The sequence below is a fragment of the Chrysoperla carnea genome, chromosome 5, assembly GCF_905475395.1.
Source record: "Chrysoperla carnea chromosome 5, inChrCarn1.1, whole genome shotgun sequence".
Classification (NCBI taxonomy): domain Eukaryota; kingdom Metazoa; phylum Arthropoda; class Insecta; order Neuroptera; family Chrysopidae; genus Chrysoperla; species Chrysoperla carnea.
Genome location: NC_058341.1, coordinates 55,282,882 through 55,306,434, shown reverse-complemented (window position 1 = coordinate 55,306,434; position 23,553 = coordinate 55,282,882). Strand labels below are relative to the sequence as shown.

Here is a 23,553-nt window from a genome sequence, read left to right as displayed (position 1 = left end):
ATATTTTGGTTACAGTAGCCAAAATATTTTTCAGCCACTTTAAGTAGCAAGCTGAAAGTGGGCTCTACCAGCTGCCAAAAATTTTCTTGAGTGCATGCAGATCTTTAAAATACTTATGTAACTTACCTCAACAATTTTTGGAAGTTCTTCTCCATTTCGAATATGGCGTAAGCTTAAACGTTTTCCAGCTAGATGGGAATGTAAAACCACTGAAACAATGTTAATTCCACGTTCTGGGAAAACGGCATTAGTACAATCGCCACTGCATAATCCAGCAGTTTTGTACTCTGGTTGTTTGGGTGGAATTACATGAATTGGAGACACGGCAACACCTGATACCATAATTCCAGCGTTATGTCGCCGTAATCGCCGTGTATAATGTACTTTTAAACCAGTGGTTCCAACGGATCGTTTCATATTTGGGTTATCAAAATGAATTTCCAACATGTAAAACGTGTTTGGTTTCTCCGCCAATGGTAAACCAACATGTTCAGGTAAAAATTCTCCTTTACTACCGACAGCCCATGCTACGACAGGTGTTATACAAACTTCCCACGCTCTTGGCATAAATGGCCCATAACAGGCAGCTCCTGAACTTCGTGTATACATTTCCCATTCTCTTAAATTTGGTATACGTCCAAGTTCACACTCGTAAAAGACCATATGATGCGCATGCTCAGTGTGATTAGTTCCAATAATTGGTTCGTAGCCAATAATATGGTGCATTTCTTGTAATGTTGGTGTTTTGAAGATTTTACACCAGTACAGTGTGTCCATATCACCAGGTACAATAAACTGAAACAAAAGAAACTTATAAGTATTTCAAAAATCCAAAAATATACACGGTGATCCAGGTTATTTTATGATACTTACATTATTCAAAGTAACTTCCCATTTACGAACATGTAAATCGTGTGAGGATGGTGGCTTAATTGATTTTGGTGTTAATAGATGAACACTGCGGGTTCCACGCGCGTATGGTCCATGATACATCAATGGTACACCCAATTGTGGGTCGGTATCGTGCATTGCCCATATCAAACGAACTGTATCCGTCTAGAATAATAAAAAAAAAACAATTTGTAAATTAACATGTTAAAATTGTTAATACGATTTGTGATTTGTGTGTGTGTTATTATATGCACTCTTTGTTAATATTCTAAAGGGACTTCTATACGGCATGTTTTAACTTCAGTAAAAAATTTCCATTAGGCACGCATACATTAAAATGAAAATTTTCAACTTAATGGTAGATTTTGACGACTTTTTCAGAAAGGCCATTCAGAAATGCTAATTGTTCATTCGCAAAATCTACCAGGATTTCGTATTTTAAAATTATTTAGAGTATTTAGGGCTAAGATAAAAATTTGACGTTTAGATGAGTATTTTTCAAGATATTTTGAGAATCACACTGAAATAAAAACTTTTTTTTCGTAGGGAAAAAAAAACAACCAAGAAAAAAGCCATCTTAAAAAAGCTATAAAAGATTTGTTTGCATCTCTTTCTAGCAAAACAGAACTAAGCATGAAGTTTTTATAGCAAACTTAGTCTGTGACGTCAAATAATATGTCAGATCTCTCTGTTTAATATCTTTCTGAATAGTAGTTTAATATACTTATTGCTAATTATATAAGCAATCCATATTTCTGGGCCGATTTTAATTTGTATTTCACATTTTGTCATTTTCTACGGCATTTTCATATTTTGTTAAGAAAAAATCATCGACATTCTCTATCGTATACGAGGAGTAATATTCCTGAGGCATTTTTTGCAGTCTCTAAACCGATTGAGCTGCAAACACGCTAAGTTTGGATGCAAATGTGTGGTTGGTCAAGTGACATAATACTTAATCCAATATGGCCCAAGATGGCGGACTAGTTTTTTTCTACACTCATATCCTATAGGTACCAAATGAAAGGGTTTGCTGAGAAGAAAACCAATAAATATGTAAATCGGATGACAATGCATTTTTATGGTAAGTATGACCTGGCTTTCCCAACGCTTCCACCATATTTGATGAACACATCTTTAGTTCTAAATTAAAAATACTTTTTAAAGCAATATTACTTTAAATTAAAAAATAATTATTTGTATTTTTTCGTTAAATTTTTATTAATGAATATGATGGTAGAATAAATGTGTTATGCCGTTGTTTTTTTATAGAAGTGGCTTTATAATTCACGTATCATGAGTCATGTAATATTGTAGGTAATAACTAAACATTCATTCATTGAAATCAAAGTATTATTTAAACAAATCATACCTAATTTGTATAAAATTTATATTTTGTATGTTTATTATTTGTAATCAAATCACGTTAATTTTCCACTATAAATACTTGATGTCAATGGTGTGTTCAGTTTTATATTTATAATACCTTTATTTCTACGAATTTGTTTAAGTATAATATCAATGTATACTTAAAATAGTTATTGTACAGGATTGTTCATTGTTCAATAAGATGTTACTATGTAAATGGCGGGACCTTTTGTCAGAAAAGATGTTACTACTTAAATGGGATAGTCACATTGTTCAAAAATATAGGACTCAATCATTTAAGTGGTAACATCTTTTTGGACAAAGTGAATTTCACATTGAAATGGTAATATCAGATTCCTTGAAACATGTTTTCCGAAAAGAAAATAGATTTGTTAAAAATAGACAAAAAAGAAGAATATATCCATCCACATACATTTTGCTTTCTCAGAACCAGAGATAGCTTGCTAGAAATGCCTATACTTAACGACATCGACTTCGACATCGACTATACCTAATTTCAAAAGCAACCAATTTTTTGTATTTTTTGGTTCAAAATTATCCTAAAAAATGATTTTTAACCAAATTTAATACAAACAAATTAAAACGATAAATTTTCTTAAAGGGTTTTCGAAACCATGCAAAAAATTTTTTTTTTGAATCTTTATAAAACCTTATATACAAGATAATTTTGATACAGGGAATACAAAAATCGGTTTCATTCAACGATTGGGTAAGTAGTTTTTGAGATATCACCTAAAACCCTGAACGAAAAACCTCTGTTTCGAGCAAAACGGAGTATGTTTCAAAAATACACATTTAATCGCTAAATGAGCTGGATTATTATGTTTTTTGGGTCTCAATTACTTTAAATAGTCCAAAACGGGAAGGTCTGGTTAACTTTGCAATTCAACAACAAGTTTCTGAGGTATCGACTGAAGAAATTGCTTCGCCACCCACGTGTCCGATTTTATTCGATATCTTAAAAGATACTCGTCTAAATTTGTCAAAATATTCGTCAAAAGAACCCAATTTTTGTCAATTTTTTTGGTCAAAAATACTCCCCGATTTTTTACAATTTTGTTTATCTTTACCTTTACCTTAAGTACAAAAACTAGATTCATCTAACGATTAAGTGAGTAGTTTCTGATATATGGCTATATATCGTGTACAAATTATTTTTCTTTTCGGATCGATTTTGTTTGCTGTTATATTATACTCTAAATTATCCAAAAACAAGGAAATCTAGTGGATTTTTGTGTGTTTTAATTTAACTAGGTGGATAGATGGATGGGATTTTAGCACCCTGTATATAAAAAATAACTGACAATTTTACTAAATAGTTGGATGTTTTGTGACTTTGTATGTGTGTGAGCATTTTAAATACATTGTTGGCGTTTTGTGTTATTTAGCAGTAAAAATAATGATACTCATATAATAATAATTGTAAAAAAATGACGTTATAGAATTTTAATTTGAATACACTCCACATAATCCACACACACACACACACACTAACACAATCATTTTTTAATCGTGAGAATTACCGGTTAATTTTTATATAGAAAATAAAAACGTTTATTTTATTTTAGATTGTTATCAACAAGCGATTTATCTGTCTGCTTTGGTTTGGAGGTGTAATGATGAATTTAATATTTAAGGGAAACACTCATCGATTTATTATTGATTTTAATTATTGTTAAATGATTTTGAAATCGCGTTGGTTTGATTACTTCAACCTCTTCAGGCGATTGGAAATATTAAAATTAAATCGTAGTGCTTAATGTAAAGAAATTAAAAATGGTTTCGTGAGTTCAAGAGTTCAGAAAAATTTTCAAAACCTTGAACGAAATCAGCGATGAATACGGCATGGAATTGCGGAAGATAGGGCTCACGTCAAAACAGACTCATCGCTCGAATGTCGGATCACAATCTACTACCGTACATTGATTTGTTTCTGACACATTTTCAGGATCGATTTTTGAATTCGGATGTTTCCTGGTGGGCCCTTGAATGATGCAATTTCTATGCACAAGCCTGTCAAAATTCAATATGATTTTCTTAAACGTCTAAGATGTAACTTAAAAGCCTTCTGTTTGGATCGGTTAAAAGTATTAACTGTGTACGAAGTCGAAATTAGAAAACAATTTTTTGAAAAATACGTCCTTTTGTGTAACAAGGCAGAATTAATCACAGAGTGGAATAAAGTGGAAAACAATTGAACACCTGTTGTGTCATTTCCAGAGTTGTAAAATGAAATTATAATGAAAAAGTTTTTCAAGCTAAGCGAACTAATATAATGCAAAACCAACAAAGAAAGGAGGCAAAAAGACAATGGCCCTCACACGAAGGCGACCTCAAAGACCCTTACACGAAGGAGAAGAAAAGTCGATAGATTTGGAATATTTGAATGCAAGGAACGTACTTAGGTGACTTAGCTATTTGTTTCAAATAAAAATTTTGCTTTAATATTTTTTTGAATTCAATAACTAATTTTCTTTTCTCGAAGAATAATTGAAATAGCTTTTAAATCCAAAAGGAAACAAAAGAAAAAGTATTAGAAGTACCGGTATTAAACAATTATTGTTCCTCGTAAAATCTTAATTAACAAATTATTTAAAATAAATATTAAAACATGAATTTTAATGCGGGACGCAATATGCAAAACTTCACCTGCCCTTAAATATTACCACACGCCAATAAATTTTTTTATTTTTAAAACTACAGCACCGTAGTAAAATGATAGGCACCATTATTTTTTAAGCATCTTATGGATCTCACATTATTTTCGTTTAGTTAAATTATGTTCAAATATGAAATTAGGGGCTTTTTAATTATTATTCTTAAATAATTTCAAAATTTAAAAAAATTTATATCTGAGTTTAGGCAATCGCAAAAGCCATGCGGATATGAAAATTTCAAAATAAATGTTTAGAAGTTAATGAGTCGAACTTTCGAACAAACTGTTACTCATATTACTTGTCTCATTTCTAATAAACACGTTTTTGAGTATGGAAATTGTATATTTTTTAAGCCCCGAACTTAAAAAAGGGGTGTTAAAGGTTTGACCGCTATGTGTGTGTGTGTCTGTTTGTCTGCCTGTACCATCGTAGTGCCTAAACGGATGAACCGATTTTGATTTTTTTTGTTTCGTCTGAAACAAAATTTAATGGAGAGTGTTATTAGCTATGTTTCAAGTACGAGTTAAGGTTTTCGTACCCGAAAAACCTAAGAAAAAAGATAATTTAATGAAGAGTGTTCTTAGATATGTTTGAAGTGCGAGTTTAGGGTTCCGTACCCGAAAAATTGGGGGGGATTTTTAAATTTCACTTGTAAAATAATTAGTGAGCATTAGTTTGAATCCTGGTTATCCCTTAAATAAATGATTAATATTAATACGAAACCATTTGCTATACGTTATTGTTGAGTCGTTAAAAAAATAATGTTTCGAAAGTCGTTAAATAGTTAATTTTTTGTTTTTTTATTATTTTTATATATTTTTTTTAAATAAATGTGGTCGCAGGTGTTATGCGTAATATACAGGTGCTTAAGGGAGAGAGACGGTGTATGTCATTATTATATTATTTAAAAATAGCCGGGCCTGACTTAGTACATTTGTTATTTTTACATAATCAGCCGTCTTGCTGGCGATAACATTAACCAACCACCACCGGTTTTATTGTAAAAGTATTTGTTTGGCACATGCTTCGATCAAAGTGCTTTTAATCATAAGTTTTTATCTGTTTTTTTAAGGGCACACTAATTAGTAAACTACGTTTTTTAATTAACGGAAAAGATTAAAAAAACACGAATATTGATAAAGACATTAATTTATAGCTATTTTTGATGGCGGTACGGTTTTTTATCAATACTTTTGAATTTGTTTTACACTTGTTAACTTAAGTGTTTCTTTTTTTTGGGTCAATTAGGTAAATCTATTAAGTCATTAGACAAGAAGAATAGTTATATTTTCATTCTAAGATAACAAAAATTATTCTTCATATTATTCACCCAATTTGAGAGAGCAATCAGATATCACCTTTTCACGATTTCAGTCAATATATCAGAAACTAACCATCCAACCTTCAAAGGGGGCTGATTTTCGTATTTTCTGGGTCACATTTAGTCTAGAAAAATGTGAAATGTTTTTTTGTTTCGGAATTTGGTAAAATTTTATATAGGTATAGGATAATTTTGACCCATTGAAAAAACAAAAATTGGATATATTTAACAATTGGGTACGTAGTACTTTAGGAATCCCCTGAAATCCTATATTAAAAGTTTTTTAGGACGATTTAGGAGATATAAACGATTTCAGAACGATTTAGGAGATATAAAAAATGTAATCGTCAAAAAAGTTGTTGGGTCCTATTAGCCAAAATGATCCATGGGCACAATGAAGATATCAGGAGCAGATCTAGAGTTAAATTTTAAGGGATTGGTTCAATAATAGGAAAAGTAAATTGAAACATTATCATAAATCTAGAATAGAAACACTATCAGAAGTAAATATAAGAATCCGGGATTTCATTCACACCACACTTGCAATGTGAGAAGATTGCACGATCGAAAATTCGACTTAAGTAACGACACTTCAACTAAATTTGCGCTTGGGAAATATGCCTTCAAATTTTAATTTACTAAGAGTGCATATATAACTAATAAGTACATTAACTATAGTGACGAATATCTAAATAATGATTTATCATTCGTTTAACAAATTACAAATCCGCCACTGATTAAAAATTTTAGAATAAATATTATAAAAAATCATACTTACATTTAAAACATAATCGAATTCATCGCAAGTATCCAATAAACGACTAAATTCAATAATCGTTTTAGAATCAATTTGTTCACCACGTAATAGATTATAATTTTCAATTTCATCACGAATTGGTGCGGTATTCGAATCTGGAGAACCATGACAGTCCTATAAATAAACAGAATAAATAAATAAATATAATTTTTTATTCAAGCATATGAATTAAATTTTATAGTAATAATAATTTAAAAAAATTTTTTGGATTAAACAAATTTTTTATGAAATCTGGCCAAATTTATCAAAATTTTTGATTCGTATAACTATCGTTACATTGGTATTCTACAGATAGATTTTATTTGGTTTTCCTTAAAAGTTAAGTGGTTTTTCTTATTTTCCTAAAAAGCTAGATGTCTTTTTTTAATCGCTAAAAAACCAAAAGCATGATTTTGATAGTTTTTCATGTATACCATTTCTATCAAGATATAACAAATAGACATTAATAAAAGTTAACAGTTTACTATATCTTGAGAATACTTTTAACTAGCTATCGAAATACAAACGATACTTAAGCGAATAAAATTATACTGGTAATAACTAATGATGATACTGAGAAAACTGTACATTTTTTTCGCACCATTAAGATAAAAACAAACCAGAAAACTTTGAAAACAATAGATTTCATCTACAAAATTAAATATTCTTTGTGATTGTATGAGTATTCTGGAATGTAAAAATTAATAATTCGCTTCATTTCTGCGTGTTAGCTGTTAGTTTGTTCGTAAAGTGTTAAGAGACTGGAAAACAAAAGACTGATTATATTATTATTTATATATGTTTATTTATTATGTTTGTTCAACTATTGTTAAATTATTGTTTAAAAAAAAGAAGATAAATATGAGTTTATGAAGCACCAGCGATTTCTATATTAAACTTAGATCGCTACTAATCATGCTTTCTCAGGACTTCTATTTATGAATCAGATCATTCTTATATTATCAATTCTTTAATTTAGTTTAAAAAAGATTCATCATTTCTAAAACAAGTATTATTCCTAAACAAGTATTAGAACGTTGTTTCCATTCTACTAATGCTTTCACTATGAAGTCACAGCCTCAGTTAGAATTTTATAAAACCAATTTATGTGACTATAAAGGATAGTAATAGGTCAGCTATCTACATATATTCATAAACATTTATGGTATAAAAATTTGTATTATTAATAATTATTAAAAATGTAAATTAACCAGACCGTTGATAATTATTTCAATTTTTTTTTTGTTCATTCTTTATAATATAAATAAAAATTATTATTTTTGTTTTTGTTTCATACTTGAATTGTTGTAGTATAGTATGTGAATCTTAAAGATATATTACTAGTTACATTGTATTGTATTGTTTTTAAAATACTCGACTACCTACTATGTGTGTGTTTTATTAAAATAAAAAAATAAGAAAAACAAATTTAATTAGCAAACAATTATAATTAATGGAAATTATTTATAGTCAATTATATATGATTTGATGACCGTGACGTAATTAAAATGCGAAGTTATCTTATTATTACAGATAAATTATGAAATTAATATTCATGGCGTAAAAATTTGTTATGTATTATCATGCTCGATTTAAACTTTGTGTAATAATTAAAAAATTACTAGCTATCAAATTTCTAGCCCGAAAAATGAGCCGGGACTCCACTTGCAGCAATTGTTAGAAGACAAAAATATTTCTAACATAAAAGGTAGAGAATTTGAACTGCCTCGTCCTAAATTCAGAGACATTTATAAATTTTGTTTTAGTTTTGCATCTTGATCGATACAATAAATGACGTTTAGATCCAATTTGAGTGACCAACAAAAAAATCGTGAAATCGTTATTTTTCGAAGTAAACGTGAATAAGAATAATCGTGGCTATCAATGTATTTTGGAGAGATTTTAACAAATGATTAGAAGAGGTTCCAACTCGATTAGAATCTCGACATATTTTTCGAGATAGGAACCGATCTATTAAATACTGTAACGAGTCTGGTATTGTGTGTCGCTGTGAAGGTAGTTTCTAAAAGAATAAAATTGGAATGTGACATCTAAGGTGGCTGTAATAACAAAAACAGAACGTGGTTTCCAGTCAATATATTTGAAAATCAAAATTTTAAATTTATTTTGTGTTGAACTATTAATGTACCTTTGCATAAAAAATTAAAGTACCTACTTATTGCAAAGTTTCCAAAGAATTCACCTAGTGGTGTTTTATTGTATGGAACCTGCGAGGCGGGGAGATGTTACAGTATATTAAATAACAACTTTTTATATATTTAAAATGAACAAATTGTAATGAAACAGTTTACAAAAAGATTAAATTTAATACGATTGTTTATTTTACATTTAAGTATTAGCAATAACTTGTAATTGGAAACCATTTATAAATTAGATATTATTATAAAATTATAATTAATTAAACTTTGCAACGGATACCTACTGATAACAAAACCACTGTCCACCTGTTTTAAAACAAATTAACAGAACTGTTATTTCAAAATTATTGATTGAAAAATAATTAGGTATTATTTCATTGATAACTTTCAAAAATCGATTAAAGTATATAATGTATCGATATAATTTGGGGGGTTAATTTTGGCCGACCCAAATAAAAATAATTGTTCAATTCATTTATAAAATACTTCAATTTTTTATTTTTAATGCTTTAAATCCATAATTTTATAGCGATATTTTCCAGTTTAAAATATTAAGCACAAGTCCTGTAGATATGGCATTTAGGAGCTGAATCAATCGCTTTCTGATAAATCTAATTAATTATTGTATTCATTTCGAAATGATTCTAAGGATTAAATTTATATACTTTCATTACATGCATAACTCAAGGATGTCTCAAAATTAATGCAAGAAGTAATTTTGAAGTTTTTTTATTAAGTTATTATAAATTTGTTTAACCCCCAAACTGAAAAAGGAGTGTGATAAATTTGATCGCTATGTGTGTGTGTGTGTGTGTCTAATTGTCTGTCTGTCTGTGGCATCGTAGCGCCTGATCAATGATCCTCAAAAATCGGTTCAGTTTAGAATACTCTAAGGAAATTTACTAAAGAATAAACCACCTCTCTTGCTCTAACTTATCTCCCTTCTATAACATTCGAAATAGTGGTAGGGATTGTTTTACACAGGTAAAATATATGTACAGAATTAAAAAAAAAAAGTTATATAGTCTTGATTCGTTGTATGTATCAGAACAGGTGGCCATGAATTGTATATCTTTTACAGAAAGTATTTAATTTATAGTTCAAAAAAAATGCTCATAGATGGAGTTATAAAATGTCATACACTAAATTTAATTTTTTTAATTTTTTCTAATGCCTATGCTATTTTATTGACAAGTTTCATTCAAATTCATTCAGTAGTTTTTTCTTGAAAGCGGAACAAACAAACAAACAAACAACCTTACTTTCACATTTATAATATATATCGATTGGTTCTCTCAACTTCCAATTTTTAGTTTAAAGGGAATGGAGGGGGTCCATTCCCTCTCTTTCTTATGCTCAGATTTTGCTGCCAATTTGAGTGGAATAAATTCCACCACCTATGACATTTTATAATTGATTAGATAATTTGTTCAAGATAATAATCACGCGATAAAAACTTGGCGTGGAGATAGATGGGTACAGACAACCAGGTAGATTCACAGCACCAAAACATGAGCGTAAGATTTCCAATTTCGTTTTTCGAGATGAAAACAGAAGTTAAAATCCTGTCAGGAAGTAAAAAAAACAAATGAATTAAAATTTCTTCAAAATTCAATCGATATTTTTTTTATTAAATTGATATAATTTTAGGAGATAATTTTTTGGACGTGTGCTCACAATAAACAATTGTCTCAAATCCCGGAAGAGAAATAAAAATTTATTATTTGTGCAGTGTATGTACACACATAAATTGTTTAAATTGAATTTATTTCAACATTTTTTCAAAAATTCTTAAACGTAAAATAAAAAAAAAACATGTATTTGATTGATCATATTGTAAAGAAGTATACACAACGTAAATTATTATCGATGTAGACAATTATAAAGAATGTTGACGATGGCGACAGTAGATCGTATTGAATGTGATTGATTCATATTATATGTATAAAAGTAAGTTCTGCTTAAAGTAGCTAAAGTTGAAGCTGTATAACCTAAGAAGTAAATATACATACACGTTCCGTGATTACTATCAATCAAATGTATACCAATAATGATTATATATCGATCGATATGTATGTTGTGTTTGAATCATGAAGACACCTTCAATTAAAAATGATATTGAAACAGAATCGTTCACAAAAATTGATATGTAAACAAACAAGAAAGAAAGCCCATCCACCCGACTTATAAATTTTCCGATATACATCGTTTTAAGTAAGTTTCTTATCAGAAAGAGTAGGATCTTGTGTCCGGACCGGTAGTTCGGATTCCGACACGGTAGTTCTTATTTTAACTGAGTCATGTCAAAAACCAAACAAGGCCTTGTAAAAATCTAAAGAAGTTAAATAACCACGAAATTTTCTACTATTTTTTTTTATTATTCAAAAAGACTAATTTTCTAATTTTCAGTTGTAACTACAATAGAAGAATAAGTTTATACTCTGTAGACCAAGTAGTTTCCAAAGACAGGTTTTCAAATTTTATTGTTTTTTAGCTTTGTTGTAACAATTTTTTGCGGTATTATGTTGGTCTGGGCACAATTTTAATAAGTAGATGTAAACGATTAAGGCAGTATTTTGATCTCGATTTGAAAAAAATTTGAAAAAAATCGATTTATTGTGTGTGCATATTTTTAAAATTTAAACCCTTAATAATATGTCCTTAAACAGATTTAAAATTCGATTTTTTTCGGAAATATAGCAGATTTTCTGGTAGCGATGTTCGAATTGATTGCTCCGAACTGCAAGCTTCTGCTGCTTCAAAAGAAAGCAGAACAGCTCGGTTAGTAGCGTTTTTATCTGGGACCGCCGATGAGTCCAAAGTAATATTATTATCCGAATTACTTGTACAATGTGGCACAATTGTCTCTCAAACATATTTTGCGAGGTGATTGCCATGATATCTCAAGTCCTACTTGACCGACTTCTTTGAAATTTGGTGGGAATCTTTTTTTATAAATCTTTGGTGGCGGACTGCACCAAATTAGCAAAGAGTAGCATTCATAATAAGAATAATCACGACTAGCTAATTCTTATTGATTATGACTACTTGGTAGTCGAAATACGTATTTATAAAATACAAAAAACTGATCTAGGAAATTGGGGCAAAAATCGAAATAAATTTCGAAATATCCTAGAGTTCTCATTTATTATCTTCGATAATATTTATAATAATAGCTTTAGTTTATCTTTGTAACTACAATCGAAAAATCGTTTCAAGGTTTATTCTTATGAAATTATGAGTGGAAAATCTCCGTCATGAATAATCGCAATGAATAATGGCGTTCTATTTGTCAGCATCTTTAATGAGTTTGAAAAAAATCAAACATGAATCTTATTTAAAGGAGAACAATAATCTGGACCATACGGTTCAAAATACCTTTCGTGTCTATAAAGACTTATAAAGAATAAAATAATACAAACAAAACTCATTGATGGATGGACGAATATAAAAGATGTCGGCCACTAAAGAATAAAAGAGACAAAGAAAACAGTACAGTATATAAATATTTTTATTCATTATTTGTAAAGTACTAATTAGTATTAAGAGTAAATAAACTTTTAAAATGGTAGAAAAGGACAGAAATACAAATATGTTAATATTAGGCACAGATATTTCAAGTTCAATCATAATAAAATTACTACTACAGCGGGCAGACAGACGGACAATATGTATAGTGTGTAATTATTCCGATTACAGATATGGATGCGATGGAAACGGATTCAACATGAATTATAAATTATGATCAGTTTGGATTAACAGATGTAATTCACAAATTGTAAAAAGCTTCTGAATTAAAATGGCAAACCTGCGAATCTGCTAAAGGAAGATTAATAATCCTTGTTTCCAAGACGTGTTGATTATTCTATGGTAATAAGGATCGATCTTATTTAAAAGATAAAATCAGATAAAATTCCCAAATCATTGGAATTCAGATTTAAAGTAGGTACAATAAAATTTTAGTAACATTGGAAATTTCTAAAAGTCCCGGCAAAATCCATCATTGAGCATGCTTAATTTTCGCATGGAAAATTTTGCTAGGATCCCGTTTAAAATATTCTACTGAATGTAAAAGAACCGGTTGCCGGAGGGTAATCCGGTAGGATATTGTTTAAACTAATAACAAAAAATGTTTTTAGACATTTTTCTATAAATCTTCCAGTTTTCGAGTAAAAAATACATAACATTTGAAAAAACCTCCTGCAAAAATTTTTGGCCTAATTGTATTTTAAGTGCTTGATTGTTAATTGTAAAAAGAGCGTGCAAAACCACCCAATAATTAGGATTTTCTTTTCTATATATACTAGAAAGATGGGATTTTCACAGATCGACTCAAAATAAATTTAAATTAACAGAAAGATTCGAAAAATTTCTTTTTCGACAACACACCCAACATGAAAATTTGAAAAAATGTTTTTGTGATTTCCTGGAGGGTTGCGTTTCGCTTATTTCTCAAAATAGTAAAAATTGGAAATGATCTTCAATTATTCAGCTTTTATTTAATTATTATAAAATTGATCATCAAAGTTGAAAATAAGATAAAAATAATTATAACCCTAAATCTACCCTGCTCGTACATCCCTTATATGGATGGAGACATGTGGTTTTTTTCCTTTCTATGTCATTACTAATATTTCTAATTTCTATTAAAAATTTTAAAAAAATTTGTTTTCATTCGTTCCAAGTGAAAATTATCAAAAACTTACAAAATATATCGTTTTTTGAGATTTTTCTATAAGAGTGACGTAGATATATTATATCGATTTTCATTGATTTTTTTCTTAAAAATTTGCATGGGTACCTAAACTGAAGCTTTAACCACAAAAATGTTGGGTCTTTAAATCGAACGTTGGTCATGCTCATACATCTTAATATGTCTAAGGCATTGATTTACGCATCTGCCAGTATGAAATTCGAAAAATCGAAAAATCCAAAAATTTGTTTTTTAATTTAAAGAAAAAACCTTTTTGAATCAAATGCTCTCAAGTTCCTGGATGAAAATTGTTATCAGGGCATATCAAAATGTATATCTTACAAATTACCAATTGTGCTTTCTGACTATTTTTATGGGAAGAACGATTTTTTCTGTTTAGATTCCATTTTTCAAATAGAAGCGTACATTAAACATAAAAAGGCAGACATACTCATATGGTAAGTTTTTTTTGTAAGAATTGTAAGTAATTGAAAGTAAAAAGGGTTTTACTTATTATATTTAAAGACGAATGAGTTATTATTTATTTCTGTTTCTTATAAGTTACTTCTGACGGAGAGCAAGAAGAATAAAGCTAAGAAATAAGAAGCAAGACGAAATGATCTTATATACATATTCTTGAATAGGCATTAGTAAGTCAGAAGAAGAAGAAGCAAAAGCAAAAGCAAACGAACAGTTTTGAGAGATGATGATCAAAACCAGTTCAACAAATCAGGTAGAAAAATAATTACTTATGCTATTATTATTATTATAAATATTGTATGGAGTCATCTTTGGAGTAATGTTAATATGTTCTTTGCAAAAAAAAGTACATATTTAAAGTCAATACCATTATGTCATATATGAATGTACAAAATGGTCCACATAGAGTGAGGCCAAGTTAAATAAATATGGAATTTTGTTTAAGGTTGTTATCTTTCTATAATACATGGTAAGAGTATAAAAGCTTCTAGTGAAAAAATGTATAATTTTTATCTATACGATACCGCTTAACTATTTGAAAAAATAGTATACAATGTACGATGAGTTTAAAATTCTGTTAATATTGTTATTTCTCTTCAACTGCAATCCTCTATAACTATACTCGTTCCTCTTCAACAATAAAATTGTTTAACTTGGCGTTATTATATCTCCACAATGAAATGGTCAATAATATTGGTTTTTCTTATTTTTAACTCAGGACAGATACATCAATGATCAGTTAGTTTTTTGAGTATGCCTAGCGGTTGATTCTTTTTCTAGAATTAAAAAACTTGTTAAAAGCAAAACCCCTCCTAGGTTCTCCGTGTTAATGATCTAAACTTTAGTAAAGTTTATTTCGAGTTAGAGGCTGTCAATCAACTTTATCTCGAGTTAGAGTCTGTCAGTTATTGTATTATAATATCCTTAATAAGTTTAAAATATTTCAGAAATTTCCTGTCACTATGCCCATAGCCAAACAACAACCTTATAGATAGATGGTTTTAATTTCGAGACAAGTGTTCACACTACCCGTTCATTCTAATAGACCGCGAGTCTATAATGAAATGGAAATTATTTTTGAAGTGAAAACTTCTATGAAGGGAGTTAGACGATGAGTAATATACCTATGTATAAAAATAATATTTGGTGGAGTATAATCTTAAGGTTTCGCGTCATCAACAAGCTATGAATATAGCTACAGATATAATATCGTAACCTAGGAAACTAAAACTTTTTTCAATCGAAAAACGACACCTATGTAATGATAATTAAAACTGTACTATTTAACTACTAACTAAGTGATTCTGATCTTTGATAACTTCCGATAACTGTTCATAGATGCCGTTTCTTTTAAAAATTATATATAATAGTTTCTTATACATACGTTAATTATTTTAATTTAAAAATAATGAAATTTTAATTATCATACTCTTATTTATTAAAAATTAAAAAAAAAAACACAGTTATTCCAAAGTTTTAAGTTTTTAGTCCCTATGACTGACTATCCTTTTAACTGCTTTTGAAGGATTCATATATTCAGGAGAGTAAGAAAGATTATCTTGTAAATAAAAATTGAACTTTTCTTCTTGTTTGTCGACAATTTTTTTTCTTCTCTAATATATATAAAAAAATGGCAAAAAGAAACGAACGCAGTATAAATAGACTTACTTGCTAATAAAAAATATTTAAAATTTGGGCTGACAGACCTGGATCACATTGTAAACTTATATATAAAGACGATTTATAAAATGAAATGTAAATACTTACAAAAAAAAAAAAAAAAAATTCAAGAAATAAATTAAAATATACATGCAATTTTTTCTTCAATACATAATAAATATTAAAATTATTATTTATAATATATTTTTTTTTTTTATAATATAATATTTTTTTTAAATATTCAAAATCATCGTTTATTGTCGTATCTTATTTTACTGTTGCGCGCTGCAGTGTACACCTGTATAATTTATTTCGTGAGAGACGCTCACAAAAAAAAACATATTTATTAGCATACGCGATTTATATCGATAAAGTAAAAAAAAACGCATTTTTATTAATAATTTATTTTAATAAAAATGCATATTTGCATTTATCAGGATTCACCGTTGGGTCCATGATGGTGAAGCTGTTCGTTCATCAGATCATCAACACAGAAAAAAAAAACTTGACCAACTGTTGTGTGGCTCATCGAATAATGAACAGTTGTTTTCGACACGGCACATGCGATGGTTTTTTGATATCAACAGTTGTGTATTTTTATAATGTTTTGAGGGGTTTCATCAGCTCTTCATGTTATGTCCCCAAATTATTTGTATCCAGATGTTCTGTTTACCCACCCTTAAATAAACGGTTTATTCTCCCTTTGGATAGAGAAAATGTTATTTATTTTTATAATAAAAGCCTATTATTCAAATTTTTTTAACGGTTTTGAGTGCTATTTTGTATATGATTGACCTTGGAGGGTTTTAGACAGTTATGCGAAACGGTGTTTGTTATAACAGGACCCTATATTTTGAAATGAGATGTACAGCACATAATTTTTTGTTTTGGTTTTTAACAAAACGGTAATATTTTTATTTTGATAAACGCACGTGCAAGTGGAACGTTCTAGAAAGAATTCTGAGGGTAAAAAGTATTTAAAAAAAGTAAATAATACAGAAGCAAATCATTAAATGATAAATATAAAAAATCTTTTCCAATTAAATAAGATTAACAGAAATTTGGATTTCGGTATTAAGACTGTTTTGAAATTCTTTCTATTTCTAGACAAATGCTATTTCGTTTCATTGTTACCACCAATGTGTAAATATTATGGAAATAAGCAAGAGACACCTCTAAAACATATAAAGCTGTATCCTAGAAAAGCATTATCAACTTTTAATCGAAAAATTTGCTTGAAAATTATTTGGATTTGCAGGAGTCGAATGCAAGGTGAATCTCGAAGGTATGTTTTAAACAAGGTTTGTAGAAAACTAAAACTATTGATTTGGGAAAAAAACCAAAAACAAAGGATAGAGAAATCATTAAAATTTTGATATATCGATTTTAAGGGTTGTTTTGTCAAATTCTCAATATGGCGCAATAAAACAAAGAATTAAAGGAGTACCAAAATTTTATTTCACTTGGCTACCTACTGATTTTTGTATCTTTCTTGAAAAAATTTCATCATCTAGAGTTAAAAGATGCTGCTATGTCTATAGGCAAATGAAACTATAAAATTCTATCAAGACAAGAGGCAAAGAAATACCTTTCGTTAGAAGTCGATAATCGGAAAAAATTGACCGGATTTTTTATAATCCCGGAGTATTGTTATAATTACGAGTTGGTTGGGTTTAGTTTGTCGACTATAGAGGAGTTTGTTGGGTTCTGAAGCTTGGACCCTGCGTTCAAAAATGGGACAGTATTACAGAAATTTTGTTCCGCCTTTTTTTCGTACTTATTTTGACCTAAATCTTGAGGGGTCAGTAAGTCTTTATATTTGCTTCCCTATAGGTTTCTACTGACTCAACTATTATGACTAACGAGATCGTCTAAAATAGGCGAATTATGAATGATAGATCGACCTGCAATGCCCTTCAAGAAGACTACTTCTCAACTGTTTCTTAGTCACTTTGAAGCAGAAGCAATTAAATGGTCTATTCGTGATTAGTCACCATTCCACATGATATAAGAAAAAAGAGTGGGTTTTTTGATTTCGTTGTCTTAGGATATCTGTGTAGCTTTTAGAGAGCAAAAGATGATGAAAAATTAATTTGGATTTTGAAATTTTTTTAATTTAAAAATTTTATATAATAAAACTGAGTCCTTTTTGTTATGGAATTAGTTAATATGTTAGCTAGTTAAAAGTTGATGATACCTCCTAAGTAGTTGTTGGAATATATATTTTTGCTGCAAAGTAAAAAAAAAAAACAGGTTTGCTATTTCTGCTATAGCAGCCCAAGTAACAACATATCTCAGTTGTGTGCATTCTGTGATTCAGCAATGCAGAAGAAGAACATATTATAAAACTAAGAAGACACACTATTTTATTTACAACATCAACACGACAGTCCACAAATTAAAATTAAAGCAGGCAAATAATATTATCTGTTTTGCCTTTTTTTTATTTACATTTGTAGTTTTGTGTAAATCAAAGAAACAGTAAAGGTTATTTAAGACGATCCATACTTAATTAAAATGAAGTCATGGTAAGGAGTGCCTTTTTCTAGTTCTTTTCTAGATGGAAATAATTTTGACAAGAATGAGATGAATTGACAAGGTTTCGGTGCGGTTATTACATTGCAAAATTCGTTTCCCAGTAATAATTTTGTCTTCTTTGCCATATTTACTGAAATAATATACAATAGAATCTATGCACCCTAGAACGATAAGCATAAGGGTCGCAAGTGAGAAAATGGTTGAAATAAGGGTCTGTTTTTGTAAGAAAACATAAGTCAGCAAATGATAATATAAAATTAAAGGTTCAACAAATTTCCCCTTATTTATTACTACTTATATTACGAGCCACAGTAGCCATGAGAACACATAAAAACAACAAATTTTTGCAAAATATAATTTGTAATTCTGTGTTTTCTGGCAATTTTTTTAATTGCCATATAAATGAAAATAAAAAGTCATTGTAAATAAAATACGTAAAAAATATGACAGAAGATTTTCAAGGGGTTCAAAAGTTTAAACTTGCGATGCTAGTCACTTTTAACAACCTTTTCGGTATTTGTAAACCTATTATTTTTGTATGTATTTTATTTTCAGTGATATTTCTGGTAACACAAATGGCAGAAAATTCGCCACAAAACATGAAAAACCGACACTCGAGCTATGACCAAAACCAAAATTTTTCTCTTTCAAATTGCTTCCACCAATATTATTCAAAAGAGAAATAAAAATAGTAAATAAATGATGGAAGCGCAGATAAATAATTCAGTATATCAATTTTCGTTGTATATTGTACATTTATTTGCGCTCCCACCAATTTTATGAAACTATATTTATTACAAGAAGTAAACGGTAGTAAAATTACGCTTATTAAACAGATTTATAAAAAATTTAGGCGATACTTTTGTTTTGATAACCTTGGTTAGCTGTTGATTTTTCCTTAACATAACTTGATCGTATAAACTAGCTTTTAGAAATACATTTTATAATATATTTTTAATTTTAATTTATTTTTATTCTTTTAAATACCTTTCGTTAGCTTTGTATTTTTTTTTTTTGTACCCACAAATTTATGTATGCAAATTAATAGAGATAATCACAAATGGAAATTCTCTTTCAACGAAACACAAAACGATACAATTTATTTAATATATTTATTTTTTTTATTTTAGTTTAAAATTCTTTTTTCTTGTGTTCTTTTGGTTGTCTTGGTTGAATCATTTTTTTTATAAATTGACGACAGTAACTATAAAACGAAGTTGAAGCTATAAGTCTAGCAACAAGCGTACTATTTGACTACTAAGAAAATTAGTAAAGGGTTTCTCTTTCAGAGGGCTTGGGAAATTTTGAAATGTGCGAAACGTGTTAATGCAGTTATTCTCAATCGAGCTGAAATTTTACATACACGTTCAGTTCGAATGACAATGTATGGGTAGTTAAGTGACGTCATTCCATATTCAATATAGCGGATAAGTTATTCTTTATTCACTCCCATAGTATAGGTATCAAATGAAAGGGGGTGCTGGGAAGAATACAAATTTTATTTATGGTTAATTGTAAGTTTGACCTGACTTTTCCAACGCCTCCACCATATTAGATATATATACTTTTTTTAGTATTAAATAAATAATTTAAAAAAAGTTTTAAAGGACAAGCTTTCATTGCACTTAAAGTAGAAAATAATTATTTATACAAGTCAAACACATTTCCAGCCATTCTTGAATGATTGTCAAATACCACGACTGGCTTTAGACCTATGGAGTTTATATTCCAACAAAGAAGAACTCTATGTTACCATTTTATTATATTTTATCACAGTCAGTTGCATTTTAATTAAAGATAAAGTATTAATTAAAATATATCTGGTAATTAAACAGGTCATTTATACCTTCTTCTTATTCTTTAAACATACATATTCAGATATTATTAAATAAAACTGGTTTTGGATAAATATTAATTGAAAACAGAACTTGTGGGAGCAACCCAAGTACTGGATATTATTGGATAACACCCTCAAATACTTTGAAAATTTTTATTTTATTTTCACAAACATATTCGTTTTTGTTACTTTGTATTAAAGGCGTTTTTAAGTTTTACTACCAAAGTCTGCTCTACCTAATTAGTCCATTCTCTCACAATTCAAGACACAGGAATATGTTTTTTTACCTTAAATCGTAGTTCTTGACAAAAGTTCGTCAAACAATCCTTTATAAAATTACCAGTGCCGGATTAAGCCCATCGGGGGCCCTAGGCCAATAAAATTTTGGGGCCCCCCTTTTTTGAATAATTGTAAAATTAATCGTTATTTGTGTATTCATAGCATTCGTACAGCCTATTCATATCATTCCAAGGTTATAAACGAAATAAAATGAACAAAATATTGAATCATAAACTTTATAATAAGCCTCATTTCGAAATTTGAAAAAAAAAAATAACTTGAAATTGAAAATTTTTGTTCAAAAATAATCATATCAGATTTTCGTGGGGGCCCCTGCCCGTCGGGGGCCCTAGGCCATGGCCTAGTCCGGCCTAATGGGTAATCCAGCACTGAAAATTACTAAAATGTACAATTACACTTTAAAGTCAGGAAGAAACATTACAAAATTAGAGCTGTATATCTTCAACCATGAAGGTTATAAAGAAGGAGAACGATCGCTACTTGTTAAAGCATTAGCGCGCCTTTCCCTGAAAATTTGTAGAATGTATAGTTCATTTTTCAGCCACCAGCCGCGCTGTCATCAAGAAGTAGTATCTGCGAAGTTAGCTGTTTATGAGTACAAGTAGATGAAGTTAGTTGCATAATGTACAAATTGATATATCATTTCAAATTAGCGCACAACAGCCCGCTTTTATTGATACTACTTAGCGGTCGCAGCGCCTCACTTATTTTATCCATATTTCGGGGACAATATTTTCTATAGCGATCATTCTCCTTCTTATAACCTTCATGTCTTCAACGAAACGATTAAGAAATTTTACAAAGATAGTAACAGGGGATATAGCTCAGTGGTAGAGCATTCGACTGCAGATCGAGAGGTCCCCGGTTCAAACCCGGGTGTCCCCTACTTTAACTTTTTAATTTGTTTGCTTTTATTTAATTTTTTAAAATTTCTTTGTCAAATTTGTAAATGTATTAGCTTCTATAAAATCTAGCTCTTTATCCTTGTTAATATCAAACTCAATTAATTAAATACAAATTAAATCTGATAAATATAGTTCACCGTTCATTTCGCATATGACTCGGTTGTCCACGTTAATGAGTTCGATTTAAATATTAATAAAGAAATTTCAAACAATTTCGGGGGTCTCAAGCTCTTAACGTTATAAGAAATAAATCACTTAGTGACTTAGACATCGCTTCTAAAGAGAGTTTAAGACAAGCAGTAGACATTTTTTTCGAACCATTTTGTGTTAATTCAACAAACATAAGTAATATAATTATAAACACAACATTTACATAAATTATTATTTAAAATTTTAATAAATAATTTAAAAAGAACTTTTATTTTTTTTTTTCGCTGTTGTATTTTTAAAACAACAAAGTATAAAACGAACATGGTCTTTTTTATAATATTTATTTAGTAATGCCTTATTGGCATTGTAAAAACTACATAATATGTTTTTGTATATTTGAATAAGTCACCATTTTAAACTCTAGAATACAATTATACTTAAGTTTTAAGTGTGTAAAACTTAAGTTTATAAAGTAAGTATAATGTGTATGTAAACTCGTATAAAATTTATTTTAGCATACTTTAAGGTTGTGCGAACATGGTATCTGGCGGAGACTGTGTTTAAAGTTCAAATTTTGCCAGAGGTGTATTAGAAAATTTGTCCCTCGAAAATAATACATCTGTGAACCCAACATCTCGACAACTATGAAAATTCAAACTAGATTAAAGCGAAGTGTTTGTGAAAATGGTATAATTTTTACGAATTATTTATCCTTTTAATTTCTTTATTAATTTTAATAAAAATAATTAATTATAATTTTAACCCAAAAATTAGGAAAATTTAATGTTTTAATTAAGAGCTTTTCCTGTCTTTTCTTTGTATGTTAAATTTGAGCCCTTCTTTCAGCGCAAACGAACCGTTATGATTTTATTGATAATTGGATAATCGAAAAGTGACAGAGATTATTGCTCGGCATTTAAACAACTGTCTTAGTTACATGAGAAGATTGATAAGATACTTATTTATTTCGTATCTATACCGTGATCGTACAACCTTAACATACTTTAAAATGTTTCACACAAGTGGTTTGTTTTTGGTGACGGCTAAAAATGTAATTTAAAGTGATGGATTGTAACCTTGTCGTCTGGTGTTTTTAAGTTTGCTAATCGATTACTATCTTCTTGATTATCGATTTTAAAATCTATGATGCACTTGTCACACAAACTTTGGTAAAGTTTACGTCGATACTCTGTTTATAAAGATTTATAACAATGCTAGAACTATTACATAAATTTTTGGGGATTTCACCTCAGAACACATAAAAATGTATATTTGAACCACACAACCTTTGATAGAGTTATGTCTTCGAACTTGGATATTTATGCTCAGTACTAATAGACGGTAAAAAATGCATGGCGTTTATTACAATGCTAGTATGGTATAGGGACAGATACTCAAGCAGTATCTGATAATACTATAATATTGCAGACAAATCCATAGCTATGACGTTATTTTCAATACTGTATTGTAAATAACGCCGTAGTTATGGATCTTACAACAATATAACATACCAGCATTATAATAAACGCCATACATTTCTTACCGTGTTTATGAAGTCAATCCAAGCATGAAGTTTGATAAATCCTTATTTTTAAACCTAGCTTTCAAATATATGACCTAAAATGACCAATCATGTTTCAAGCTTTATGTTTTGAACAAAATTTTAAAATCATAACAGGGGATATAGCTCAGTGGTAGAGCATTCGACTGCAGATCGAGAGGTCCCCGGTTCAAACCCGGGTGTCCCCTAAAAATTATATTTTTTAATTCACTTGCGT

At 29.2% G+C, this 23,553-nt stretch overlaps 1 protein-coding gene and 2 non-coding genes across 3 annotated transcripts in view; 2 read left to right on the top strand and 1 right to left on the bottom strand.

The window, feature by feature from the left end:
* LOC123301242 (MOXD1 homolog 1) overlaps positions 1-23,553 on the bottom strand; it is a gene marked incomplete at its 3' end in the record, with an annotated part of 41,250 nt that overhangs the window by 1,889 nt on the left and 15,808 nt on the right. Inside the window, exons 2-4 of the mRNA XM_044883977.1 lie at positions 7,037-7,189; positions 874-1,056; positions 127-795 (exon numbers count right to left, since the gene is read on the bottom strand). Coding sequence (XP_044739912.1) covers positions 127-795; positions 874-1,056; positions 7,037-7,189 — 1,005 coding nt within the window. The remainder of the gene's footprint in view (positions 1-126; positions 796-873; positions 1,057-7,036; positions 7,190-23,553) is intronic.
* Positions 21,534-21,605, top strand: Trnac-gca. Its single transcript has one exon. It is a non-coding gene; the product is annotated as a tRNA-Cys (tRNA).
* Positions 23,453-23,524, top strand: Trnac-gca. Its single transcript has one exon. It is a non-coding gene; the product is annotated as a tRNA-Cys (tRNA).